Consider the following 22,635-nt stretch of genomic DNA (forward strand, 5'->3'; position numbering starts at 1 on the left):
TGTCCATATGAATTTATCTTTGCTTTTAGATTTTCCTGTTCCTGAAGCCAACACAATAATGTATAAATATCCTAAAGACTTTTAATTGTTGACAAGCTTGTGAATCATTACTTCAAAAAATCACTTAACTTAATTAAATTTCTTCACATTCATAATTTGGAATTAAAAACCCAGCAATTCAAAAAATTACTTCATGTAAAAACCATATGTCTCAATTTCCTTATCAAATTTAAATACTTGAAATGATATAAAAATTCTTCATTTCTTTCTCGTTACGTCAGTAATTTTCATCCTACACCAAAATAAAAATTTCAGGTCTAACCACATAAAAAACAACTTCCACATGTGAAAATATATTCGTACCATATCCATATGACATACATTCTACATATTCTAATCCAGATGTTAAGCTTAGATAATTGCTTGAATGTAAAGCTTGAAAATTATATAGAAAAAAGCAGACTCATAATGAAATTAGAATGAACACTTTAAGCTGGTATTTTTTAAAAAATTTGAGGCTTAGGATTTTCTAACAATAAATTGGGGGGATCGTTCACAAATGACGTAGATTAAATCGAAGATGATGTTTATGAATATTTCATGAAATTTAATATATAATGCTTGAAGGGCCTAGCCTTATGAGCTTTTGGCACTGCGATTATTAATCTGTAGTCCCACACCGTTTGGACTTACAGTTTATAGTGGGATCCGAGCCACTTACAAGCTCTGGACATTGCAAAGACACGAGTTTGTCGTAAGGCCTGATGAGCACTGCCATGTGTCTAGTTACAATTCGTGTGCGCAATATTTCGTTAAGAAAGTCATCTTGATACTAGTATACCCTTGTATATCTAACATTGGAGACACATCATGTGCAAAAGACCTCAGAACTGCACCCTACACACGAATCAAGCTTGGTAACTAGAATGATGAAATGAAAAAAGAGCTTCAAAAATTAAAGGATGACATTTAGTATCGATAATCTGCAGAAGGGAAGCCAGCAATAGAGCCAGAATTGGCAGGATTTCAATGTGGTTTCCAGTTGGAGGCCATGTGGTTTCCATTGGAGGCAACCTTAACTTTTTTTGGAGCTAATTCCATACTGGGAGTCCGAACTCCCAAAGTCCTGCCAGCTCCTGATAGAGCCAACTTTAAGAGACATCTAAAGGAAGTCATGGACCGCAATTGATCTGGACGACTAGAGAAGCAAGCAATCAAGTCGAAGATTCACAATTTTCAAAGACTTAAAAGCCTTTTTCCTCATAAAATTTAGTTTCTTAAAGTCATGCTTCAGATCAGAGCTTGGTCAAAATTGACTTGAATTTTGTATAAGGTCGTGTCAAGTTGAATCGACTTTCCCATATAAGGAACTTCAAGCTCTGTTTCAGATCCTCCTTATCCCCAAAAATCTACATGACATCACAATAGTACGTCTCCTCATCATTCAAAGGGATTCTCCGAAAGAAAATTTTAATGCCGCTAATTTTCCTTCATAAGAACATTATCTTCAAGGTTACAGATGAATCCGTTCCAATGACAATGCTATTTGCAACTCAGCAAGCCTGATTTATTAAATCCATTTTCCCTTTTAAAAACTTTTTTTTACATTTTACCTACAACCTTTTAAGTTGTCATGGTATTCAGCAATAATAATATCAGTTACGAAGATTAAAATGAGATAAAGAAGGAAAAAATATTCAAATTGAATGATTCTCAGATGAATGTCCTGTTGAATGGATGGATGGAGAATTTTTATTTTTATTTCATATTTTTTATTTATTTCTGCTTATTCTTCTGGTTTTTCTTTACGTTCTAGAATTTATGTTGAGTTGTCATGTCCTTGAGAAAATTTTTCTTGTTGCTGGCCTTGAGAAAAAGTTTTGTAATTCTTTGAGCAGAGCTCGAAGTTGAATAAGATTATGGATTGAGAAGACTTCATTCCTGTCAATAACATGATTTCTGTCAGTTTTATGCTCTGTATTTGAGTATTAGGCAGCTTCTTGGGAGTTTCTTAGTGGAAAATTGCATACGATGTGATTTTTGATTTTTGTTTGCCTTACTTAGGGTCTATCTAGTCCTAGCAGACATAATGAGACTTAGTATCATCTATATTATATTTCTAGACAACCATATAGAAGGAGGCAGAGCCTCAACACAAGAAACTAGCAGAAATAGCCTTTTAGTCAGCATTAATAACCTGTTTAACTCATAATAACTTAAACAAGCTTCATAGATTAAAATAGGGTTTCCCAATGTTAGATGCGCATAGATGAATAGATGCAGAAAACAGTAGGCCTGCGCATCTGGGCGAACCCTAGATTAAAATCTAGCTTAAATTATATTCATAATGATCATTTTCCTAAATGTACTCCAAATCAATTCAATGAGCCACAGAAATGGAGGCAGCTTAAATTTGATGTTGATAAAAGAGCTTTACAGGAGCCCTAAAAGCTCTGTGGTGAATTCTTCTTCATTTTTTTTGTTCTTATGAGTCTTATTCTAGTCTGTATTGTCTCATATTTCTCAGCAATGGCTCAACAAGGTTCACTTTAGCTCTAACTGATATAGCAAGGTTTATTATACACCTGAATAGCACAAATTGGTTAATTGATCCAAAATGTAACACCAACTTGATGTGATTTTAAAATAATTTAAGAAGGCAGATTTATACCTTAATTGACAGACTTAAAGCTGAATCCGACATTAAATCAGAATCATGCTAGTCTGTGACCAGAATTTTGATTTATTAACCAATTTATCCAATTTGGAAGTCATTACATACGTCAAAAGTGTTTCATAAAGTCGCAGTAGAAAACTGTTCATCAATATAGCATTTCACTTGGAATCTAGAAATTAGCAACGGAAAGTCAGCGATAGAGCCTGCTTCAAGCGACACTTATGAGAAGTCATGAATTACAATTGATCTATACGACCACCGAAGTAAGTAAGCAAACAATCGTAGTCGATAAAAATCCACCAATACTTCCTGCAAACACTCAATCCAAAAACACAAAATTTTATTCCTAAATCTAAAAACTTTCCGCTCGAGGCATTCGAATGACATTTTAACATAAACTGGAATTTTAAAAGAAAATTCTCTTTTGACTTGAAAAAAAAAATTTTCAATTCCTTTCGTTCCGTCCTGTACACATTACTGTCATTTCTGAGGAAGGTGCTGAATAGGAATTTCACAAAACCGAACATACTTTCTGCCAAGCGTGTCTCTTTTTCATCCCCTCCATCCGACCAAAAAAAATATATAAAAATTCCTCAATTGAGGTGGGAAAAAATTTGCATAAGGAAGATGAAATTTACATAAATATGAATTTTTATTTCCATTTTTAGTCGTTCTGGTTTAAAAGGACAAAGTTTTTTCGTTTGCCTTGATGTTGTCCAACAACATTTTCAACAACCGTTCCAGACAAATTAGAGGAAAATGGGAAAACATGATGTTGGAATGTGATGAATTGCATTTTTTGGAACTTTCTTTTTATTCATGCCTTTATTGTACTTTTTTTGGAGAATTTTTTGCTGATCCTTTATATTTTGTTTTGTAGACATTATCAATTTTGAGGTAAAATCAGTGAAAAGCTGAAAAGTTTAAAATATTTCAAATAAAAATTCAACAAATTCGGTTCCTTTTTGCAAGCTATCAAATTTTATTCGAATTTTTCAAAATTACTTCTTATGAATCATAATATTCTTCATCTAGCATTGTTGTTGCTTCGATCATACTTGTTGTTGGATCTGTTGAAGTTGTAGAGCTAGCTGTAGTTGTTGGATCGGTTGAAACAGTAGTTGTTGGGTTTGAGGTTGATGTAGACATCGATGAAGTTGATGCTGTGGATGCTGCTGTTGCTGTCGATGCTGTCGATGCTGTCGTTGCTGTTGTGCCTGTAGTTGTAGTAAATTTACCTGTATTAAAATTATAAAAATTGACATTTTTAAAAGAAATTCTTGATTTATTAATTTTATTGACACTTAGTGACTAAGAACTAAATAAGATCCTATCCTAGCAGGCAAAGATATCGCTTTTAGGTACATTAGAGGTCTATTCATACCATCAACCCATGATTTTTACTTGTTAGGGCCAAAGATGAATTTTATACACTGTAAAATTTTCCAGAAATCAAATGACGTAGAAAATGAGAACAATCAACTCCAAAATTAGTATGAACTTAATTTGAGACTCTAATATTACAAACTCTGGCTTCAGATCAGAGTTACATCAACCTGGCACCGAATTTTTTACCATTTTTCCCAAATGAGTTTTTCGAGATTCCAAAATCGTTAAAAAGTGAAGTGCATTTCTTTTTGGAAAGATTACATCACTGCTATTCCTGTTGGTCTCGTTTGAAAACTAATATAAGTATTAATTTCAAAAATTTTAGATTTTGTGATCATTCTTATGCTACATTGTAGTTCCTCAAAGAAGAATTTTCAGAAACTTTTGTTCACTACACTTGACCCGAATAGCACAAGTCGGTTAATCGATCCAACATATAGAAAAATTGTTGGCGATACTCTTGCATGGCCTTGAATTGAGAATAAATCTGTCATCAAGTCACAGTCACATGGATATGATACCGGATTCTTGATCGATTAATCGAATTTTGCTATTTAGGCGTCAAATTCCTTTTGAACATTACGAGGACGGATTATTTTGAGAAAATATTGATTTAGAGCCAAAGAACAACATTTTAGTTAACCGAGATCCCTAGCAGACAATTAGCATGCTCTTAAATGCATAGTTCATCTGAATATAGTAGTTGAGCATGCTAGCAAGCGTGTTCTTAGCAAAATCCTGAGAACACGCTTACTGGCTGCTACACATAGCACAATAAATTGATTTTATATTAACTTTATGTCACACAAAAGCACTTACATCTTGGAAATTGAATCAAACATTTACAAGCACATTCTTTGATATCATAAAATTGTAACAGACCACATCGACGGCCTCTAATAGGACAACGGAATGGACCATTATTATTATTGTTGTTGTTGTTTATTTGTCCGTAGCTTTGGAGCAAAATTTCTAGATTTTAATTAAATTATTCATCAATTATGTCATATTTGATAAAATTATGCACAAAATCAGAGCTGCTCGAAGACGACTCGAACTAAAATCGAACAGACTTTCTCAAAAGCGACCGTTAAATTTTTCAAAATATTTTTTTTTTTAATATTCAAATTTTTTTTGACCGTTACTTTTTAACGTAATTTTTTTTTTTTTTGAAATAATTTGAGTTCGAATTATTCGAATTTTTCGACAATCTAAATAGATCCTTATATCTGAATAGATTCAAGTCGACTTCGAGCTCTGAACACATCACTAACCACTCATGATCATCCACACTATAACCCATAACGAAGACTTATTCATTTTTTTATTGACTGAAAACTTTTCGACACAAAAGTTGAATTAAAACTGAGAACCTTTATTGTGGAATTTGAGTTAATATTCCCATCTGAAAGAGATTTTTTTGATTACATCCATAAAAAGTGAATTTTTTTAATGCACAAAAAAATTTTTTTATTACTTTTTTTAGCAATCGAAGCTGGGAATTTTGCAACAAGCTGCATTCTTAACTGTAAGGCTTACTAAAATTCACAAATAACAATTCCTTTTTGTGAGCAGTCATGTGCCTTTGCCTGAAGTGTTGGACCACCAAGGAGCATGCATGAATTGGCCTTTCCAGCTTTTGATGTCCACGGAATGTCAGCATATAAAGCTACAGCTGGTTTTGTGTATATTGTCCAATGATTATTTGCATCATTTACAGCATTACCAATTATTAATGGAATTGGACTTCCAAAATAGTCATCAAGAAAATTCTTTAATGCATTAAAATGATCAGCATCAGGAATTGTAAAAAGTTCAGTTCCATTGCTTTTACAATAAAGGGCAGCATCGGAGGTCTTTAACTTTTCTTCAGTTATACAAAGTGTTTTGGATTGGCCGGTCGTTGAAATTGTGAATTTTGTACATTTTGGTTTGGTTTTGGACGTTGTTGTATCCATGGTTGTTGTAGTTGTGACCATACTTGTTGTCGTAGTTGTGTCCGTACTTGTTGTTGTTGTGTCCATGCTCGTCGTTGTTGTGTCTACTAAAGTCGTTGTAGTATCCAAACTGGTTGTTGTAGTATCCATGCTTGTTGTTGTTGTATCCACACTAGTTGTCGTTGTATCCACAATAGTTGTTGTTGTATCCATGCTTGTTGTTGTTGTATCCAAACTGGTCGTTGTTGTATCCACACTAGTTGTTGTTGTATCCGCACTGGTCGTTGTTGTATCCGAACCTGTCGTTGTTGTATCCGAACTAGTTGTTGTTGTATCCACACTAGTTGTTGTTGTATCCACACTGGTTGTTGTTGTATCTGAACTAGTTGTTGTTGTATCTAAGCTAGTCGTTGTTGTATCCATGCTTGTTGTTGTATCTATTAAAGTTGTTATACCCAACTTAGATGTTGTTGTATCCAAACTTGTTGTTGTTGCATCTACTAAAGTCGTTGTTGTTTCAACTGAGGTTGTTGTAGGTCCAACCAAGGTTGGTAGTTCTGTTGTAAACAATGATAATGCTAGTTGACCTATTTGATGGAATTATTTGAAAATCCTGTACCTTTTCAATTATGCTTTATTTTGATACTTACATTTTAATGATGAAATGATGCACTTACAGACGCAGTTTTTATAGTCGAAAATTTGATACGATCCACATCTAAGAGCTTTTGGACAGCGATATTTGATGTTTATTTCGATTTGGATTTTTGGTTGATAATTATTTTGAGTTTCAGCTGTACTTACTGTACCTAGGATGCCTAGTTTTGGATGTCATACACGAAAAAATGTGGAACTCAATTAGTAGATAATTAATTAAAAAAAAATCAAGGAAACAAGTTTATAAGGTTACAAAAGACCCTTGTCAAAAATATAACACTAGAATGACTCTGACTTAATGCTGGAATTAGCTCAAATCCAACAAAATGCCTGAATCTCACCAATCTGGTGCCGGATTTTGAACGATTATTCCACCTGTTCTGTTCGGGTCTGATGCAAACCTTAACATGTGTAGTAAACATAGACAGAACGCCAACCAGGAGGTTTGTAACTCCATGACTCAGCACAAACAGAAACTGCATAGTGAGCATTTCTTTAGTGCTACACATGCAAAGAGTATGCTTTCAGGATACAGAAAGATTACTATGATATCTTTGCATGTTAAGGAAGTATACAAAATACCAGTTACCACTAACCTGTAATAGTTACCACAAAAACCACCAAATTAATGTTGATCATTTTCCACTTCACACTGTACTTTTTAAAATATAAAGCAAAACTGAGAACTTTGTTACAGAAAATTAACAAATTTATATCAATTCCAGTGAAGTTCACACTTTAACAACAATTTTGATACCCGAGCCAGAGTGTGGCCGTCTTAAATTCGAATTTTTCGACATTTGATTGAAAAAAAAAATAACAGTCGTTTTTGAGAAAGCCACACTCTGACCCGAGCGAAATAAACGCCAAATTTGGTAATTTCCGCGAAAGGTACGCGGCCTAAAAGAGTCGGAAAATAGCGACATGACTTTGGTATGGAACCGAATCTAGCCGATGTAGGCTTAATTCTAGATTCATTCTAATCTACAAGCTTTTTTCGGAATTTTTGAAGTCGTTATTATTTCGGATTGGTATCAGAGTTGCCAAGACTATGATGTGGAGGCTAGATGTGCCTGTATTCTTCTACTGAGTTTATAGTGGAATCAGAACCATTCCTTTGATGACGCTATTATCAGCTTATTGTCTCTAGCCTATGAGACGCGTTTCCACTACATATGATTCGAAAAAGGACACGTCAAAAATTGACCATGCCGAGTCTCGAATCCATGATAGCTGGATCGGTGTTGCAATAATTATGTACCGAAGTACTAAATCATTCCGCCACCGAACGACTTCGACTCATCGAGCCATTTTCGGATGACTCTTAAAGTCCTGCAAATTCTGAATCACATTAACAAATGCATTAATTGGTAAGAATTTGCGTCATTTGTGCTGATCGGGACATAACATTAATTTGTTCAAAACTCTTCTCTTCTTTCACTTATTTTTGTGCATTTTAATGTCTCTTTGATATCATTTTAAGATTATTGACCACTTTAAATATGTACAGTTGCATTTTATGTGTCAATCCAGTATTTTAGTGCTCATAAAAGTCTCATGAATTCAAGTTTTGGACAAAATGCAAACAAATTTTATATTTTTGTTCCCAAAAATACACAAAATAAATTGAGGCAGCTCCAAATCATTTTGATGATATTTTTTCATATCCTATGATCTAGAAAAAATGTAGGTCTAAATAAGAAGCAGAAGAAGAAGAAGCCATGAAAAATATAAAAATAAAATCTAAGCAATTTTTCCACTCCTTTTTTCCATCTTCATATCTCAATTTTTCTTCCCTCATTCCATTCCATCCTATCTACCCAAAAAATATATAGATGTGAGTACAAAAAAAATATTCATAAGAGATAAGGAAGATGATAAGGAAAAACAGCCAAAAAAAAAATAAGAAGTCGGCAATATTTACATATTAGATACTTTATGGTGCGACAAAAGACGATGAATGGTTAAAAAGGAACGGTACCGGGAGATGTGAAGTCGTCTGTTTATATATCAACCCTTTTTTATGACTTTACTGGCTGATGCCGCAATGTGAAAATAACCATAATTTGAGACAACACATAAAGCATGTGAAAAAAAAAATAACATTTCTATATCATTTATATGAACCGTAGGGCGAAATGTGGTAATGGGTATAGCAGCAAATAAGTATTGCGGTAATAATGGTGGGAAAATGATGATGCTGAGTATGTATTAAAGTTTAGGGATATGAACGCACTTTGTGGAGAAAAGTTGGGAAAAATGTAATTTAAATCGATTTCAATACTAAGTTTGGAAGTAACTTTGTAAATAGCTTATGATACCAGCATATAAGCCTGGATGGTGTAAGCTCGGAAAGCACATGATGTAGGAATGCCTAAAAATAAGGCTGAAGATCGACTTGACTCTTATTTGATACAGGTCATGTTAATCTGAGCAAGAGCCATGCTAACCTGAGCTAGAGTCAAGCTTACCTGAACAAGAGTCAAGCTAATCTGAGCAAGAGTCAGGCTAACTTGAGCAAGAGCCGTGCTAACCTGAGCTAGAGTCAGGCTAACTTGAGCAAGAGCCAGGCTAACCTGAGCAAGAGTCAAGCTTACTTGAACAAGAGTCAAGCTTACCTGAGCAAGAGCCATGCTAACCTGAGCTAGAGTCAGGCTAACTTGAGCATGAGCCAGGCTAACCTGAGCCAAGTCAAGCTAACTTGAGCTAGAGTTACACTAATCTGAAGCCAGATTGACGGTGGTCTATAGCCGCATTTTCTGGCGTTTCTAAGCGTGTGCATTTAGATCTATTTCAGTAAAAGCCCACCTTGGTGAATCACACCTCTCATTCTACACTACATCATTCGTTACTCAATCTTACGACTCAGCCGAAGTGATGATGATCTTCCGAACAAGCACTAGGTGTGATGGTGGGATTCGAACCCAGAATTTCAAATTCAGCACTATCTATCGTAACCCACACCTTTTGCCTAACTGAGCAATCCAGACAATTTTCCTCCTTTTCCCATCAATACCCAAACCTGATAACCACCAACATCTCCCCCCACAAACTAACAATAATTCACATAAAAAAAGATGTATTCACATCACATAAAAAAGTCACTGATCCATAGCTGAAAAATTTGATGTGAAAATAGTTGTGATAAATTGCGTCTCACTTTCTTTAACCCATAAAGAACAAAGAAGAATCATCAGATGTAATCATCTTTCATGCATCATTTGACAATTTTATTTTTTTATTCATGTATGTGTGCTAATTTAAGTTCAAACTGAGACTCATAATAAATGACAAATGTTTGGATGTGATGTGTGATGGAATTTTAGATAGTTGAATTTGGTGTTGCATTGATGTTTTATTGGTTGCTAATGTGTCTAGGGGTTGTGATTGCTGGTTATTAGAAAATGGTATAGTTGCTTATTTTGGGTCATGCGTAGGTCGGTCATCTGCTGTATTTTTGCCGAGACGCTGCTGTACTTTTCTCCCTTGCTGCTGTGTCCCGACAAAGCCTAAAAATGTCCCGATTTTTCAAGAAAGTCAAAAACTCCATACAAATATTGGAATTTTGGATAAATTTTGAAAATTTTTCTTTGGAAGGTCCGAGTTCAAGCCCAGGAATGAAAATATTTTTTTCGAAATTTCGATTATTTTTTGAACTTTTTCGCAAGTTTCTAACGTAATTTAAATAGTTCTTTGAATATTAAGACTCAAAAAAGTCCAAAAGTGTCCCGATTTTTTGCAAAAATCCTCTGGCCACTCTACTCATGAGCCATGATCAACCCAAATTGTGAACATTGGTTAAACGATCCAAAATCCACCAACAAGTAAGTAAGACTCTGGCGTGGATTTGCAGTGAATTCGAATTTGCATTGAATTCGATTTAGACTGATTATCAAATCTAGATTTAGGCTGATTATCTTGGAAGGATGCTGTCGATGAGAGAGGTCATAGATCACATACATAGACTCTTGGGAGGCCAAAGACTCTGACATGGCGCTGAATCCTGTTTCTGTTTTTGGATGATAGAGACAATATTGCATTTGGTACTGGTAATTGGCAGAGAAAAGCCAGCGACAGAGCCAGCTTTAGGCGTCGTCTGAGCGAGACCATGAATCACAATTGATCTGTACTGCCAGTAATTGATGAACCTAGTGATGATCTCAAATTCCGTTATTAAGTAATCGTGACTCTGGCATGGTGCTGGATTTGCACCAAATAATGTTTTTCGATATGGTTTTGGATAGCCAGTTATGGCTGACAGTTGAAAACATAGTCAGTTATGGCTGATTGTCGGTGACAAATGACTTCGTCTCTGTTTACACCACCAACTACAACTATCCCCAAGAGAGGAAACTAGGAACATGCTCACGAAATAGTCTAAGCATAGACATTGTATTGATAGAGCATACTCATGTGTATGCTAATTTAGATGAGTATGCACATTGCCTGTCAGGGTATCCTGAACCTCTCAACGTAATCACAACATCACCACAATTTTTAAATTCCTTCAATACTTCAAACTCACCCAATAGTGCAATCATCAGACAAAGAAGCTATTCGTCTTACAAAACAAAGTCTCACTCAAGTTCTTCATTGAAATTGAACATGAAAATGAGAAAATGGAAAATAAATATTCCATCATAAACTACCATTGATATTAAATGGCACTCAAATTGGCATAATGATTCTTTAAGCTCGATAAACTTTATGAAATCAACAACCTTATAATGGCACTCAACATTGCAATACAGCAGAAAATTCAATTCTTATTTTTTACCATATTATTGATTTTAAGATGGAAGGAAGCAAAATTGCCATAAAATTTTCCGTGCAGACTAAAATTTTTCCATTTATTTGGCATTTCATCACCATAACAGATGATATTTTCATCGAATGAGGACAGCAGTAAGGATGTCGTGGAACCCAAAAAAATCGATTTCTGATTGATGTTAGTTTCGTCATTGAGCTGAAAAATTGCAAACTTTCCTTCTTCTTTATTATATGAGTATGTATGAAGATTGAATTGGATATTGAACGATTACTCGATCCCTTCTTAATTTTACATTATAGTTGATTGGATATAGAGAAAATCAAGAGTTTTTCTTGTTAATGATATTGTGATAAAAGGATTTAGGAGAGTTGGATAGTTTTTGGAGGAGATTGTTTTAGACTGTGAAGTTTTGGGAGCTTTATTGAAATGGATATGTAGTTCTTTGCGTGATAGACAATGTTATGTTTTAAAATGAAATCCTATCCATCAAGAGGAGGGTCGGGAGAGGCACAATGCATCAAACTGGGTATATCACCATAATAATTGGTCTTAATCAGCCATCACGGTGTCGCCAGGGTAACTACGCATCTTGCAGCTAATGCGGCGACATCAAGGAGCAGTTACGAACACTTTGTGCTGTTCGGGCTCGTTTGATATCTTGAAAGAAGAAGTTGTGTTTAACATTTCATAGTTTCACTTGCATCCTGGAGCCGATTTCTCCAATGGTGAAACAATATTGTATAAGTACACCACTGATATGCTGCGATGGTTTTACCTGATAGAGCATTTGTACTAATGTTTGATCGGTAGCGCGGTATAGTGTTGCGATGCTACGGAATTGATGCAATTATACCCTAACACTGTACTGTCATGTCGTACCATTTATCCGTTCCATCGGTGAATTTGTACCTTATCATTGGTGCACCAAGATCGTATTATACCTTTACCGTACCATATCAAAGATGTACCTATGCTAGTGATCTACCTATAGCATACTGCATCAAAGGTTTACCCATACCGTGCTGTACCTGGAAGTAAGCTGTCAATAGACATACAAAAGCCACCGATAAGGCCAACTTTAGACGTTATATGTGAAAGGACATGGATCACAGTTGATCTGTTCGCCCAGCAAAGTAAGATAGTAATTAAAAACTGTAACAGGGATGTACCTATACAGCACCATCTCATCACCAGACTAAATGACTCCAACATTTCGTAAATCAATGGTGAGCAACTTTTTCTGTGCAACAGCATACTTCAATGTGCTTCAATGATAGAAATTTTTCTAAAAATCCAAATATCGTTAGAATGTTAAAGTATCGCAACACATATTTTGTCAAAAAAAGCTTACATTTCATAGAAACCTCAAAATTTACAACATAATCTAACAATGATGTCCTAACTTTTATTTAAACTTCTTAAATTTCACTAAACTAAATAATTTTTCACCAATTCTCGCCCGAAAGTTTCCATAACAGAATTCATAATTACTTCCTCCCATAAGCTTTTCAGCTTTTAAATCTAGATTTAAATCCGTGGCTTTTTTTCTATTTATGCAAATTTCCAAAAAAAAAGTTTACAAAACTTTATTGTTTCCTTCAACCGAAAAACTGTCAGAATTATGTTGAGTTTTGTGAACTATAGAAAATAACTTCTGACGCTTCATAAACTTGTTCTTTTATTTTACTGCTCAAAAAAAACTTTCGTGTTTTTCGTCAACAAAATAGTTTCATTGTTTGAATTTTATGTGTGGATATACTTTTTGGGAGAAGCTTAATGCATTATTTCTCAGAAATATTGTGGATTAAGAATCACAAAATTTATGAAAATAACACATTTTTATTCACATGTAATCTAAAATTCACATGCAAAAGCCACAAAAAAAAACTATGCGATATGTTCCTCATGTAAACATAAATGTCACATTACATTTCATATTACGTTCCCATATCTATGAAAAAAGTTTTTTTTTTTTTTTATGAACTGAAGCTCACTTATGACATTCAAAAACATCTTTGATCAAAATAAATTTTGCATATTTTAAGAGAGGGATTGTGCGGCGATGATGTCAAGGTGACCATATTAAAGCTGATGTTATGTGGTTTTTTTACCAAATTCATCCATTTAAGCCTAGAGTGGCCAGAAGATATTCGCAAAAAATCTGGACATTTTAAGGCTTTGTCGAGACACAGCAGTAAGGTAGAAAAGTAAAGCCCTGAATACAGAAGTGTCATGGCAAAAATACAGCAGATTACGGCTTAAACAGTAATTCACGGTATTCTCTTCTTCTTCGTACACCGTACAGATCAAATGGGATCCAAGGCCGCCCTTAGTTTGCATCTCAAGCTGGCTCTATCCCTTTAATTTATTATATTAGTTCTCTCATTATCCTCTTTAAGTTACTCGCTTATTGACGCAACTCAACTTGGTAATTAGCACACTACTGGTTCTTACACGACAAACACAAGCTTGTTAATCGATCCAAATCAGGGCCCAAGCCAGAGTGACTTTACCTAAATTTGTAAATTACATTCAAACCAAATCCGTCACCAATACAGAGTCACACCAATTTTAAGCCGGATTCCTGATCACATAGCCGATTTATTCTATTTTGGACGAAATAAGAAGCAAATCTTGTTAAAATTTGTTAAAAAGCCGAACTGATTTTTAAGTCAATCTTTACTCACGTGCCGCTGAGATCTAATTATGCTTTCTCGTTATCCCGAGAATTTGTCGGGAACGGGATTTTGAGAAAGCATAGATCTAATACTAGACTTTCATTACCAGCATACAAATTGTAACTAAATATATTCCAGGGCACATCAGGTCATATGACGTACTCGTATCTTTACAATGTGTTGAACATGCAAGTATTTCGGATCCCACTACAAACTATAAGTCTAAAGGGTATGGTCCAAAATATTTAACAATCCCCGAAAATATTTACATTCCATATTAAATTTTCATTGCTTACATATTTACATTCATGTTGATTTCACATATCAAAATAATATATAAAAGTCATACAAATGATGGAAATTTGCATTTTTATTCTATTTACACTATTTTTTTATTATTCGCATAGTTACTGCTCAGTTATTGCATTCATTCAAATGCTTTTCATTAACTGTGAAGTTTTTTAATGGAAATTTAAATGCGTTTATTGTTCACTTCAGGTGTATTATAAAATCAATATTGAAAAGTCATTGTTAATGTAAAATTATGATGAAGCAAATGTTTCATATGTTGATGGAGGTTTAATTGTTGTAGTTTGTTCAGTTAGAGTTGGAAATACAGTCATGCACTTTTACGTTCATCTAAATGAACATGTTCGTTGACTATAGTCATTCAATCCAATCGATCATGATCAATTTTGTAAGCATACTCCTTGTCTGTTCGGTGCAAAGTGTCAGAGTGTTGGCCAATCTTCATCCTAGCCTTTGACAGATTCAAGCAATAAGTCATTTCAAGTAGCTCGCTCCAAGTTAGCTTTCTTTTTTCGGAATTAATCAGAGAAATGTCTTATTTGTGTCTTATCGACAGCACTTTCTATATAATGATGAGAAATTGGTCACTCTTGGGAATTGAACCCACGTACTCACAAAATAGTGATACAGATATCCAGTCTGTTGTCTAATTATGACTAAATTATAGACTACTTTTTATTTCGATTTTCGATATCATGCCGACGTACTTCGGCCACACGACCACAGCAGATTCGCCTTTTTGAGTTCGATATTCTTGATTCCACTCTGATCAGACATCACACACAGCTTAGCCCCATTTAAACATAAAGTAGTGATGAGCAACGTTTTATTTTTCTCGACAGACTTTGGAAGTAAGCCTCGACCGAAACCACACAAGACATAAAGGCGGGATACAAGTTGCCCACCACTGTCACAAACTAACTAAAACCGGAAGTAAACTCAAGAAATTCCCCAGAAAAATTCCTCCAGACATCTTAAATTCATCATCATCATCAACAATACACAAAAATTCAAAATAAAAGCAAACAAAAAATCCTCACAGCAAGAAATAATTCTGTTTGTGAAACTTAATTTATTTTTTTCTCATCTCACACAATTTAAAGCAACTTCCAGCGCATCAAATGAAAAATGTTTTGTGTAATGACATGAGACTCATAAAAGTGTTTATCACATTTGAAATGTTAAGCATCGATTTTAATTTGGACTAAAAGTGTCCCAAAAAATAGAAAGGAATAAATTGTCCCAATGGGGGTCAATGTTTGTGGTAAATTTATTTTTAGGGATATCAACTTTTATGATAATGATGATGAAAAGTGCCCTAGCCTTGACATACAATTCGAAGAATTCTAGGAAATAAAATCTGTGGAAATGAAAATATTTTATTTTGTGCTATAAAGCTTGAATATTTTTAACAAAATATGTCCATTGTAATAAATCTGATTCCACAAAATACGTCTTTAAGTCATTCGTCCCCTTTTCAGTTCTATTTACTTTTATCCATCTTTTTTTGGTACAACAATTTCCTTTTCATCAGCTATACGACAGATGTTTTTGGACTGACGATGAGAGCTTTTTATCTTTTGTTACATTTAAATTCCTTCGTGATACTATTATTATTGCATGAATGCGATAGATACTAACGGATATATAGAATAGAATGGAGTAAAATAGTAATAGAATTGGGGAGAGTTTTTGAGAGATTTTTTGGGATATGGAGCGCAATTGACATAATTTTGAAAGATTCTTTAAAAAGTAACAATATGGCAAAGATTTCAAAAATTACAAAAACTTAAAAATTAAATTTTAAAATTTAAGTTTTATTCACAGATTCAAAACAATTAAAAGTTAAAAATTTAAAAATTTATAAATTTAAATGAATTTAGGAGTTTAAAAGTTAAAATTTACAAATTTTAATGATTTTGAAAATTTGAAAGAATTTGAAAATTTAAATGAATTTGAAAATTTGAAAGAATTTGAAAATTTGAAAGAATTTGAAAATTTGAAAGAATTTGAAAATTTGAAAGAATTTGAAAATTTGAATGATTTTGAAAATTTGAATGAATTTAAAACTTTTACAGAATTTGAAAATTTGAAAGAATTTGAAAATTTGAAAGAATTTAAAAATTTGAAAGAATTTAAAAATTTTAAAAAATTTGAAAATTTGAATGAATTTGAAAATTTGAAAGAATTTGAAACTTTTACAGAAGTTGAAATTTTGAAAGAATTTGAAAATTTGAATGATTTTGAAAATTTGAAAATTTGAATGAATTTGAAAATTTGAAAGATTTTGAAACTTTTACAGAATTTGAAAATTTGAAAGAATTTGAAACTTTTACAGAAGTTGAAAATTTGAAAGAATTTGAAAATTTGAATGAATTTGAAAATTTGAAAGATTTTGAAAATTTGAAAGATTTTGAAACTTTTACAGAATTTGAAAATTTGAAAGAATTTAAAAATTTGAAAGAATTTAAAAATTTTAAAAAATTTGAAAATTTGAATGAATTTGAAAATTTGAAAGAATTTGAAACTTTTACAGAAGTTGAAAATTTGAAAGAATTTGAAAATTTGAATGAATTTGAAAATTTGAAAGATTTTGAAAATTTGAAAGATTTTGAAACTTTTACAGAATTTGAAAATTTGAAAGAATTTAAAAATTTGAAGGAATTTAAAAATTTGAAAAAACTTAAAAATCTTAATGGATATGACAATTTGGATGAATTTGAAAATTAGGTTGAATTTAAAAGTTTCAATAAATCCAAAAATTTCATCAAATTTCAAAATTTGAAATATAAATAGTCACATTGTCTACTAAATGCAACATCAAAAATTAAATTCATCACCCAAGACATCCCAACTCATCCACCAACATTTCCTCATTTTCTCCTAAAAATAGTTTCACTATAAAAAAAGGACAAAAGAAATCTCTTATGTTATTTTAATTCTTATATCTCCAACTCTCTCTCTCCATCTCACTTTTGTTCCTTTCCATCTACAGCATGTGAAACATGTGGAATGCTAAACTTTTAATGATGTGGTGAAATTTTAAATTTTCTCTTTTTTTTATTTTCTATTCCACAGTTAATGTTACTATCATTTTTGAATCGGAAATGTTCCTCGTACAATTTCTATTCATTTTAATATGCACGGATATATTTACATTGTATTGCTGTACTTAGAGCTATTGTTAGTTTTTTTGGAACAATCTGTTTCGGATTCTTGTCGATTTGATGAATTTTTAAGAGATGGCAAATGGGGTTAGGAGGATGACGTGGCATGGAGGAGGACGGGGTATGAAAGAGGACGGGGTATGGAAGAGGACGGGGTATGGAAGAGGACGGGGTATGAAAGAGGACGGGGTATGGAAGAGGACGAGGTATGAAAGAGGACGAGGTATGAAAGAGGACGGGGTATGGAAGAGGACGGGGTATGAAAGAGGACGGGGTATGGAAGAGGACGGGGTATGAAAGAGGACGGGGTATGAAAGAGGACGGGGTATGAAAGAGGACGGGGTATGGAAGAGGACGGGGTATGGAAGAGGACGGGGTATGAAGGAAGACGGGGTATGGAGAAGGACGGGGTATGAAGGAGGACGGGGCATGAAGGAGACAACCAATCTCACAACTCTGCCAAACATAATTCGCTTCCTATCCTATACGCAAATGACTTCGCTACTCATTTTTAGTGATAGTACAAAATCACATCCTTGTAAAATACACGATGATCATGACAATGCAATTCAAGGCACGTATGCAAATGGCAGTTGAAAAGTGTGAATATGAATGAGAGGTGTATGAACATAATATTGAATTGAATATACTTAGTTCAGTAAAATTTATACACAATAGTATCATTTCATATTTCCTCATGCGTCATAAGCACTTTAAGGAAGGAACATCTTTTTTTTTTTTTGCTCAGTATAGCTACTGCTGCTGATACTTTCTTGCTGTTCATATTCAATTTTCTTCAAGAGAAATAAAAATGAAATGAATCAAAAAATGCTTTTACACATACAAATGAAAACGTTTTTTGAATAATTTTCATTTGCATGAGACGGGATGTTAGTGTGATGAATTGAAAGTTTGATGGATATGGGGAAGTTGTTGGGAATGCAGCGAATTTTTGAAGTTTGATGAAACTTTAGTGTTTTGAAGAATTCTTTTGAATTTGAAATGTTTGTTAGAAATTTGAAGTTTAAAAGTTTGAATTTGAAACTCAAAAGTTCGTTAGAAATTTGAATTTAAAATGTTCGTTGGAAATTCAAATTTGAAATTTTTTTATACGTTTGAATTTTAAAAGTTCGTTAGAATTTCGAAACTCAAAAGTTCCCTAAAAATTTGAATTTCAAAAGCTCGTTAGAAATTTGAATTCAAAAAGTTCGTTAGAAATTTGACTTTCGAAAAGTTCGCTACAAATTTGAATTTGAAAAGTTCATTAAAATTTGAATTTCGAAAAGTTTGTTGGAAATTTAAATTTCGATAAGTTCGTCCAAAATTGGAATTTCGAAAAATTCGGTAGAAATTTGAATGTGAAAAGTTCGCGAGGAATATGAATTTTAAAAATTCGTTAACAATTTGAATTTAGAAATTCTTAAAAATTTGAATTTTGAAAATTCGTTAGAATTTTGAATTTCGAAAAGTTCGCTAGAAATTTGAATTTTAAAAAATTAGTTGGAAATTCGAATTTGAAAATTTCTTCACAAAATTGAATTTTATAAGTTCGTTAGAAATTCGAAATTTGAATTCATTCTACCCAAAAAGCCTCGTCCATTCTCAATTTCTCCTCTAAATTAATGCTTTATTCACATTTTTTTCTTCCTTTATAATTCAAATTACGGAAAAAGAATCACAACGGGAAAAAAGAGAGAATAGGAAGCAAAAAAAATTTTTTTTTTAATATTTCTTTTTTACTCATTCATGATGTTCCTGCAATGACATCCGATGATTTATGAACATTTTTAAAATTTATACATTTTTTTTTTCCTTAGAAAATTCCGGACATGCACCATGCATAAGATATTTCCTTCAGTGTCTTTTTTTAGTCTCCCCCACACCCCTTAGTTCCATTATTTCTTCAGAATTTTCATTGGCAAATGACAACAATACATGGATGTTGTCTTGTGTCAGAAAGTTGTAGGAATTGTCAACAACGAATGGAGTAAAAAAAGGGATGGAATGGATATGAAATAAGAAGGAATTTTGTGTGTGTGTTTTATGTTTGTAAGCTTTTCTACTTGTTCTGCAAACATGGTTAGATGACTTGAAATATTTTTTTAGATTTTTTGGTCAGAGTTGGTGACTAGTTAAGCATATGATGTCCAAAATCTAGGTGTATAAGGTGTAATTCGACTGCTAAGTGACTATTCATCCCTCCTGTCAAGCCATACCTAACCATATTCCCAATAACATCATTCCAGCCATAAGACGTGATCGTTTTTCTCTAAACATGCACATGCAGCTAAGGAAATGGACACCTTATATCCATTTGATTCATCCAACATTCAGCTACACAATTTAATACTTTTTATTACAAATTTAGTACAGCATATGTCGCTTATGTCTCATGTTCTTCCTTTTTATCCGAAACATTCTTCTTTATCCACTCTAATTTTACGTGCTTTCATGACTTTAAGATTCTTGTTGGTAGTAAGGAATAAGAAGCTTGTGTATTTTTTTAAACTTGAGCATTTTTTTCTTGGTATTTGAGATGGAAAAACTTTACAATTTAATTATGTTGTGTAAGCAAGAATAATTAGAGTAAATAGTTTATTTAAATTAAATTTGTAGGAAGTAGTAAGATATTGACGAGGATGTGCATGTGGAGAATTATTAAACTTGTTATGTTTTGAAAGTTCTATGACTTGTTTTAATTAAAAAATTTTTGAAAATTTTGTAATGTTTTTTGAGATGATGTAGACTTAACTCCTCATGGAAGGAAGCTGTCGATCGAAAGCTGCAAAGTACTTGGAATCGGGAATTGACAAGGGATAACTAGCGATTGAGCTAGTTTAAGGCAACATCTATGGGAAGTCATGGATTACAGTTGATCAGTACGACCAACAAAGTAAGTAAGTACACCCGAGCGACACAAATGAAAAAAGCTACATGTGGATGGCAAATGGCAATCATATGGCTGCCAAACGTAAGTGGCTACCATTTGGTGCTACTAAAAGAGGTTTAGCGGAGCCTTAAAAGCTCCGTGGTTGAGCTTTTTTCATTTGTGTTGCTCTGGTAAGTAAGAGTATGCACCTAAAGCCATCAAAGAGCTAAAAATCTGAGTTATTATCAATCTGTGACCTAGATTTTGGTGGATTAGAAATCCTCGAACTGTGACTTTTAACCGTGCATAAAAAATCTCGGCTGTTCATATCATTAGGACCCAGAAATGCGACATGCTGATTTTTTGATAGCAATTTTTTAAGAAGTGGACTTCGTACCTACAGACCTTTATACTCATTAGATCCCAGCGTAAACGAATAGAAAAACTGACCGTTAATTTTGTACGGTTTTGCACGAATTTGAAAGGTTTTTAGCACCAAAAATTTGAATAAAAATTTAACGGTAAAAACACGAAATTTTTATTGTTAAAATAAATTGATATTTACTGAATTAACCATGTATATAGTACAATTTCTGTAAATTATCAACTAATTAACAGTAAAATTTAAAATTTTTGTTTTAAATTCAAGAAAAAGTTATATTTTTGTAATAATTTTTAACCGTTTTCTAAATTTCAAACATGAGTGCTAAAACGAATTCTTGAATGCTAAAACGAATTCTCGATCCATTTACGCTGGATTAGATCTATAGTTTGTATTCGGATCCCAAAAACTCCTTTAATGACATTACTGCCTGTAACCTACAAATGAAGGCTGTGAGTCGCATTTCCTCTCGAATCCGAGTTCTCTAGTAGAGTCTCGAGCCAATGATCCCAGGGTCGATATTGCAATAACTAGGTATCGAAGTACTAAACCATTCCAACACCGAGCATCTTCGACTCTTTACATGATCCACAAAACTGAACTTCTAAAAAATTTAAAAGCTTTACTTCAACGAATAACGCAACCAATCATGAACACTGTTACCGATCTTCACAATATTTATGAATACTAAGCCTCACAAATTTACACTTTCATATTTCATCCATCCCCACCCTATCAACAATCCCACATTATCACCATCGAAAATAAGCTTTTATCGCACTTATTCCATCACATCTCATAAATCAATTCAATCTTGAACATCATTTTATTTCCATTTCTACAACAAATAACTTTTCTTTTCTTTTTTTCATGCCCTTAAATTGTTCCCTTCAAAGCCTCAATCATTTCAAGAGCAACTCAATATAAAAGTAAAAAAATTGGAAAAAGTCATTGTCATCAATTGAACCGTGAAATATGATTTATTCATCTGAATGTCAAAAGGATGAATGTGAAGATGGTTTCGACTGCTTGTGTCAAGAGACGGTCATGAGATGACGAGAAAGTAAAAGTGAAAAAATGTCACTAAAAAATGAGATGACAAAGTAGAATCCTCAGGCAAGTGAAGGAATTGGAAAAAATAAAATAAAATTGATTTGTTTTTGAAAGTGATTGAAGAACTTTAGAGGTAAAATGGTGATAAGAGAAAGTGTGGAGGTTTATTGTAAAGCTTCTATCAGGCAAAGAACATATTTTTTTGGTGCAGAAAAGCATCCACCCTTAACAGACAAGGAACATGCTAATGAAAATCACAAATTTAGCATGCTTAATTAAATTAATTGAGTGTTCTCATAAGCACGCTCATTAAGGTGAGCATGATTATTGTATGTTAGGGATACGATATCTAAATGGTCTCTTTTTCTGTTAAAGTACTTCGACTAAACATTATCATTCAATTTCTTAACCCTGAGAGCACACGGCATAGAAATAGACGAAAATAAATTCCCATCGAATTTGACTCTTTACTCAGACTAGATTTCATCGAATCGGGACTAAAACCATAGTCACGCTGGCATGGGCCTGAATTTTCAGCCATTTATTCGAAGTGTGTCTTCCGTGTAAGTTTGTTTCTTTACTGAAGTACGGTCCTTTTTTGAACGTTTAGAGTGTGGAGGTCTGTCAACTCTGGTTTGAGCTTTGAATTATGTAAGTATGAACTCTGAACAATGTCTATCTCCTAACCTCCTAACCCATGACACACTAATCCTTCACGTTAGTCATAGTGACATCATCAGAGAGGG

The 22,635-nt window shown here is 33.3% G+C and overlaps 1 protein-coding gene across 1 annotated transcript; it reads right to left on the reverse strand.

Annotated features, from left to right (window-relative positions):
* Positions 1-3,685: 3,685 nt before the first annotated feature.
* On the reverse strand, positions 3,686-22,430 carry LOC139091129 (uncharacterized). The gene is made up of 4 exons (XM_070641071.1): positions 22,361-22,430; positions 5,606-6,590; positions 4,886-5,022; positions 3,686-3,915 (listed from the first exon to the last, which is right to left on the reverse strand). The coding sequence occupies exons 1-4, from the start codon at positions 22,428-22,430 to the stop codon at positions 3,686-3,688; spliced, it is 1,422 nt and encodes a 473-aa protein (XP_070497172.1).
* Positions 22,431-22,635: the final 205 nt, after the last annotated feature.

Source organism: Chironomus tepperi, unplaced genomic scaffold (genome assembly GCF_022539635.2).
Source record: "Chironomus tepperi strain 1889 unplaced genomic scaffold, CSIRO-AGI_Ctep_v1 contig_223, whole genome shotgun sequence".
NCBI lineage: Eukaryota > Metazoa > Arthropoda > Insecta > Diptera > Chironomidae > Chironomus > Chironomus tepperi.